The sequence below is a fragment of the Cebidichthys violaceus genome, unplaced genomic scaffold, assembly GCF_023349555.1.
Source record: "Cebidichthys violaceus isolate CVI_PGR_0920_01 unplaced genomic scaffold, fCebVio1.0.p SCAF_8, whole genome shotgun sequence".
In the NCBI taxonomy this organism is placed as follows: Eukaryota; Metazoa; Chordata; class Actinopteri; order Perciformes; family Stichaeidae; genus Cebidichthys; species Cebidichthys violaceus.
This window is the reverse complement of record NW_027176964.1, coordinates 462,869-470,288: the sequence shown is the minus strand read 5'-3', so window position 1 is coordinate 470,288 and position 7,420 is coordinate 462,869. Positions and strand designations below refer to the sequence as shown.

The window sequence follows — 7,420 nt, the reverse complement described above, 5'->3', positions numbered from 1 at the left end:
AACGCACCTGGAGCTTCTTCTCTGCTGCAGCTGCAGATTCGTCTTTTTTCTTTTGTTCCATTCTGAGTTTATCAAGATTCTTTCGTGTGATTTTTGGTTTTACATTGTAACAGACTTGCCTTTCTCAGGAAACTTTCTAAATTGTTCTTAACTACACTTCTTTTTGCTATAATTACGGACCATGTCTTTAAATATGTAAATATCATCACTGAAATGTCCATTTGAGTAAATTAAGTTCTATTTTGCATGTTAATATTGAGTACAAAGTGTATTTCAATAGACTTAATAATTCAATGGTGTCTCAAAAGGGCAATCAAGTGCACCTAGGTGGAGTCAAATATATATTTTTAAGTTGTGCCGCTTACATGTCATTAAAAAGAATAGTTCGAAACGTTGAGCTTATTCCATTTTCCAGTTAGACCACTTCTCAAGAGTATCAATCTTCTTATCCAACTCTCAGTAAGACAGCGAATTAGGGTAATTTTCAAAATGTCAATTTCTTTGAGTGCAGTCAAGTATATCTCAAGCTGTACTACTTACAAGAAAATAGCAGCATTTAAGTGCTGAAAGCATAGCTCCCTTTTGAGTACAATCAAGTTACGTTTTCACAATTGAAAAACATGAAACATTCCAGCTCTCTTCATGACACGTGAACTGAACTTCATGTGTTTAAATCAGTGAAAAACACAGACATGAAAAATAAAACCCACCACAAGTGAGCCATGTTATAAAAGGTCTTATTTATTCATTTATCACACAGAATATTTGTTAATAAAACATCTGCAAAAAATAAAATAAACCTCACTCTCTAGATCCTGCGATATAAAGGTATGCAACCGAGATCATTTTAAAGCACAAAAGCGTCACTCAGACTTTCTTTGCATAGACTGCACCACCATTAGTCTCCCTCAGACACTCATGTCAGCTTAACAAGCCCGCACAGTGCAGAGCACTTCACTGACCCCATTTAATTTGCTATCCTCTAGAGTTTACTTACCCATGGGCCTCCTCTGTTTGGAGTCTACTTTGTAAATGGAAGGTAAGAGCATGACTAATTGCGCTAATTGACCTGAACTCTTTTCGAGTATGATAGGTTAGTTGTCCCTCAGCTGCATTTATAAACAGTTTAATACAGAGAGAAGTTTAAAAAAGGGCCCGGATAAGCGGACGAAGATGAATGAATGAATGAAGTTTAAAAAGGGGGCATCCCAAACCTTTGGAGGCCAAGACGCTACATATCTCTGTTCTTCACTGTGTTTTTTTTCTTAATAGTCGACGAAAAGTTGTCATATTTACAAGCTGAAGTTAAAAAAAAATATATATTCCAAAAGACACCAATGCAGATTTTCTTCTTCTTGTCAGTTGAGAAGATGATGAAGAGAGCGCGAAGGTTATGAGGTTTCCACCTGGTCGTCTCTGGTGCACATCAAATTAACAAATGCCATAATCCCTACACGTAATCCCTCAAGTAATCGCCACAATTCATAATTCTTTGAGTTCATTTGAATGTCAGTGTTTATTTACATAATCAAGTTTTGGGGAGAAAATGCTTTAACATGATAAAAGATGTTTTATAATCATGTTTAGAGTTGTATTGTCAGATTATAGCTGTGTGGTCTGTTATTTTCATCCATACAATAATAACTACGCCTTCATACAGCCCTCTGACCTCAGCTTGTGGGTCTACGTCATAATCAGAGAAAAATAAACGAGGTTACTCGGTATAGTCGCGCACACACACACACACACACACACACACACACACACACACACACCTAAAGCATTCATTTCATCCAACCAAAGGTGCCAGCAAACTTCTGTGTAAATGTATCTAAAGTTCTGAATCACATTTATGTTGCCATGTAGCTTTTAGTTGGACTCTTATTACGCTCCAGTGGAAATTAAATTGTACTTCTAATTCAAGTATGAATGTAGGTTACATTTTTCAGCTCAAGAACACACAAAGAAATGAAATATAGAAAGCGTCATCATATCAGTGTCCAGACAAATCCCCACAGAAGTTCAAGTGATTTGCTGTCTGATGAGAAACAAAAAGGCTCCAAAATCTTGAATAAAATCACATAAAAAAGCAGGCTACCGTGGGAAAAGAACTGCATTTTTCTTAGAGGTGTGTTGATCATAAGGATGTCGGAGGATCAAGAGGACAATTTCACTTAAAAACATATTCTCAGTCTCTTTGTGAAGTTTCTCAAAGTAGAGGTTCATGTTTAGGTCCACGATTATTCCAGAAATCTGAAACGTCTTCCACAATATCAAGATATCGCTCTCAAAGAGGTCTTTTGTAATAATGTCGTAATGCGATCACTGTTCAGTTCTCCTGTCCGCCTTTTTAGGCCACGGTCACAGCGTCAGTGCAGCGTCCTCTCAGAATGAGTCAGAGGAGAGCGGCGCCTGTCAGGTGGCGTATTTGAGTTTAGGTGTCTGTGAATTACAGGACATACTGCAAAGAGAAGGGAACCCGGCGGTCGTCGCGGTGCCTTGGCTCTCCACAAAAATCGGGTCCAGGCAAGCGACTTTGGCAGCAAAAAAAGCGTGAATACAATGAAGCACGGCGAAGAGGTTTGAGAACTCCAGCTCCTAAGAGACAGAAGAAGAAAAAAAAAAACATATGTAAGTAATACATCTTTCATAACTGTGTTGCTTTGATTGTCTTGTTGAAAAACCGTTCAGCATTAAAGTTCCCTTAAAGTGAATTACCTTTGCTTCAATAGATTTGGAGTCTTGATTTTGGAATAAAAACTTGATCTTGCTTTTTCCATCATCAGATGATCCTTTTAGTTGGGAGAACTTGTATCTCCACAGGACAGCCTGAAGAGTTAAAATCACAAAGATTAGAAGAGGCTTACTTTAACTAAAACAACAACACAATTACTGAATTCCTTCTCATTTCACTGTTTCATGAATGATAATAAATTAGCATGGACCCAGTGAGAAATGGAGCATGTGAGCAGATAGAAGCTGTTGTGAGATAGAAACTTGTTATTTCCGCCATCAGGAAATTTAACAAACCACCGTGATTTCACCTGAAATAGCAGTGATTCAATTAGTGTCGAACTGAATAAACAAAAGCTTCACAGTGAGCCAGACGACAGTCAGCTTCCACAGACCGACTCCACAGGTAGACAGCTGGCCACGCTTTTTACATGAATATGTATCTGTAACTGTTCCCGCCACTGTTATTATTATTGTGACACCAATCACATTAATTACGGCATAAGAAAGGATGTCTAACGTGCCATACACAAGAAGTCTCACTGTGATATTTGGCACATGGAAAAAAAGAAATTCAAAATCAGAGCAGATATTCATGACACTTCAGAGTGTAAGAGGAAGAGTGTCACCTCTCCAGCTTTCCTTTAAAACCCACTCTGACTCTGACAGAGGTTATGATATCACCATCTCCTTCATGTCAATCACAAGCACCTACTGTAATATTATATCTGTACGGCGCATGGAAAAATGTGAATTCTGTTTCCTCATAGGATTAAAGTCTCTTGAGATCTCTGCTCAGATTTATTTCAGTTACAGTAGGGTGTTAGGCTATCTTATAGTTCTACTTTACTATATTTTACAAAGAGATATTGTACTCACCATATTTCACTGCAGCTGCAGGTACTTCTTATTCAACATATTAGGATTTCACATCACATTAGTATTGATACATTGCTAGAGATTAAATCAGCGAACAGTATAAATGGATTAAGATAATTTAGCTCACTTCGACCAGCTCCATTAAACTCTAAAGTCTTAAACATTAATGGAGCAGTAAGTATTCAATATTATAATATACAATGATATAACACTGACAGCGGCCATCCTCCTGCATAATAAGTATTGTTACATTAGATATTGTTGGAGCTCCTTTTTATTTGTTTTGAGTATTTGATTTGTTCGAGATATTCGCTTTAGAAGTTTGAAGTAAGATATTGTGTGTTCTTTCGCTTGATATTTGTTTAGATTATCGTGTTTTGTAAGAATTATCAGCACTATGGGCACCAGGCTCAGGTTGTGTACAGGACCAGCATGCATCTGGGAGCAAGAGAGGATTTCCTTGTTCTTTGTTTGCTAAATAAAGCACAGAAATGCCAGAAAATTTGAATCCACAGTGGCTATATTTGCTTGTGTTCACTCTGTTGCATGAGTGGCCTTTTGATTTCAAATGTGATCAAAGTTTGATTTTGATTAAGAACAAAAGCCATCAAGCAAAGATGTGAATGCTGGTCTTTTACAGGGTTCCCACTGATTTCTAGAGATCATTCTCCAGGACATTTTCAGCGATGACGGACAGGGATCACTGCATACACTCATATGTTCCTCTCTGTAGAAGTCTGATAGAAGAGATGTGCAGTCTGTGGCTATAAAGATAAAACGCAAGTAATTGTTTTTGGTACCAAGGACGAACGATTGAAAGTCAGCGCTCAGCTTCAATCACTGACGTTAAAAACCACAAACAACGCCAGAAATCTAGGTGTAGTTATGGATTCAGACCTCAACCTGAACAGCCACATCAAGACAATCACAAAACCAGCCTCAAGAACATATCAAGGATTAGAGGACTTGTGTCTCAACAGGATTTGTAAAACCTTCTCCATGCATTTATCCTCAGTAGACTGGACTACTGTAACGGTGTGTTCACAGGTCTCTGTAAAAAGTCAACCAGAACGCTGCAGCTGATTCAGAACGCTGCAGCTCGAGTCCTCACTAAGACCAAGAAAGTGGATCACATCACTCCAGTTCTGAGGTCTTTGCACTGGCTTCCTGTCCAACAAAGACTTGACTTTAAAATGCTGCTGTTGGTTTATAAAGCACTGAATGCTTTAGGGCCAAAATACATCTCTGATCTGCTGCTACCTCATGAACCATCCCGACCCCTGAGGTGGTCTGGGACCGGTCTACTTTCTGTTCCCAGAGTCAGAACTAAACATGGAGAAGCAGCGTTCAGTTCTTCTGCTCCACACATCTGGAACAAAGTCCCAGAAAGCTGCAGGTCTGCTGAGACCCTCAGCTCCTTTAAATCCAGACTGAAGACTTTTCTGTTGCTGCTGCCTTTAGTTGAACCAGATTCAAGGATATTAATCAAAGTCAGCATTTTACTACTGTATTTTATTTCTTAAACTGCACTGCAACTATTACTCTGTTTTTAGCTTTTTAGTGTTTTAATGACTGTTTTTAATGTTTCCATGAATGTTCTTAATTGTTTTTAAATCTCCTTTTCTTTTGCCTTGTGTTTTGATGCTTTTAATGGTTTTATGTGAAGCACTTTGAATTGCCTTGCCTATAAAGGATCTATGAAATCATCTCTTAGCAGCTTAGAAATTACTCATCCACTTAACCGTTCAAAACAAGTTGGGAAGAAAGCAACGTTATGCAACCATCCAACCTGCATGTGCTACCATGTGACCAGACTTGGGGGGTGTTCCACAACATAACAGAGAGCAGCCTGTTTATCGATTTATGTTCAGGATTATATTAACGTTCAAATAGTAGTGTGTGAAAGTTGTTTATTCTCAGCTCAAGGATGAATGTTGAAATAATATTCCAGGACAATACATGATTTCATATTCAGATTTTCATATTACTTTCTCCTCTTATTTTCCAGGCGTTTTCAATGACTGGAACATTAGTCAACTGTTTTCCAGGCTGCGTGGGAACCCCGTTTTACTTGTATACTTTCCCAGTGTGGTATTGCTACTTCTACTCGAGTACAGGATCTGAATACTTCTTCCACCGCAGCAGTAATGCAGTTTGCAGCATGGGATTATCTGTCATTTCTGCCATCATTCGTATCATATAGATCAAAAAAGGATATACAGGAGCTACACACGATAGCTTGATTATTTTTCGTGGCCGTTCTGATGCAGTTAATTGTCAAATGTACATGTTTACTTGCTGTTTCTCTCTCTCGGTTTGTGCAGCAGCTAATTCTAAAGTCTCTAAACCATCGTTAGATATGTAAAAACAATTGTGCTTTACATTTAATGTTAGAATTTCTTAGCAGACTATTAGCTTTATACATGTATTACCCATTTGTACTGTGTTGGGTGAGCCAGAGACTCTCTTAGAGCAATCTTAACCCTGGACAGGTCACCAATCTACACCGACAGCAGCTAAAGGAACCAACATGTCTTTGGACTGTCAGAGGAAATCACACACGTGAGAAGAGGAACATGCAAACTCAACACAGAAAGTATTATTAAAAAAATTGTGAAATACATGTCTGATCATACTGTCATCCTTGTTATATATGTTTTGTTTTTTAATGGTGTGCATTATAAGTTGCTGATTTTGATAAAAACAATTAAAATAAAAAAAATAGAGCCATGGTGAAACATCTCACTGGGTCATGAGCCAGCAGATACATCTCCACAGAGTCATACCCGCACCCTTTCTGGTTGAAACTAATTCTTACATGCTTTTTGAAGTTTGCCAATAGCAGCTTTTAATTACAGAGTAATTCCACCCAGTGTTTTGTCTGCGATTGCAGTTTACATATGGACTGTGTTTTGTGCATTTCTCTCCGTAAACAATACGCTGGCAGCATTTCTATTGTCTTTGGGGGACATTGTTGCTTCACATTGCAGGAACTAGGGCCAAAATCTTGGATAACAATATGGCAGTGCTCGTGTCCTGCTCAACCACATAATGTGCACAAGTGGAGTAGTCGGCACGGCTCTCAGACCTGGGGAAAGGCCAAAATGAACTGCGGGAGGGAGTGAGAGGTTCGAGCCGGGGTGAGGAACCAGCCGTCAAAACAAATGTGCTCATACTCCCAAAATGCACACAGTGCAGAATAAGTAAGTAGCACTAAAATAAAAGAAAAAGAGAGGCTGAGGCATCGAGATTAGTTTCATCACACTGTGTACAATACGGTTGCCTGAAATCTCCCACTAATAGATTCTCTCTGCCATGTTTTTATTGATGATAAAGTCTCACACTCACCTTTGAAGCTGCATCAAAGCACACAAAGCCCATGCTGAAGTCCACTGTTAGTCCCATAAGGTGGCTCTCCATGATGCAGGCATATGTTTTACACTACAGAATGGAAGAACAAGATGTTACCCAAATGAGCTACACAAGAGCTACACAGAAGCCTCTATATTTCCTGCTGAAAATGTCACATGAGTGTTATCCATCTCTGTACTAAAACGACTGCGCTGGAACCGTGCGCTAGATTAAAATCATCACAATTCCCTCCACGCTGCCTACTGTTCGGGTGCGGACCTGTATCCTCTCCACCTCCAGGAACGTGGCCATCTGAAAAGCCTTCTCCCAGATCAGCAGCTCGCACTCCAGTTCCACGCTGAAGAACATGTCCTCCCCGCTCTCCGTCTGGACGCTGAAGCAGTGCTTCCGCTTGTCCAGAAGGTCATTATCCTAAGATAAGACAGTACGGCTGCCA

General features: G+C 39.3%; 1 protein-coding gene across 2 annotated transcripts in view; it reads right to left on the bottom strand.

The window, feature by feature from the left end:
* Window positions 1–735: 735 nt before the first annotated feature.
* The window catches only part of sntg1 (syntrophin, gamma 1), a 32,792-nt gene continuing 26,107 nt past the window's right edge, over window positions 736–7,420 (bottom strand). For both annotated transcript variants that reach the window (XM_068701770.1, XM_068701771.1), the window contains 4 exons: window positions 7,243–7,395; window positions 6,961–7,053; window positions 2,719–2,829; window positions 736–2,598 (listed from right to left, as the gene is read on the bottom strand). In XM_068701770.1, the coding sequence (XP_068557871.1) occupies window positions 2,416–2,598; window positions 2,719–2,829; window positions 6,961–7,053; window positions 7,243–7,395 (540 nt within the window). In that variant the 3' untranslated portion in view covers window positions 736–2,415. The remainder of the gene's footprint in view (window positions 2,599–2,718; window positions 2,830–6,960; window positions 7,054–7,242; window positions 7,396–7,420) is intronic.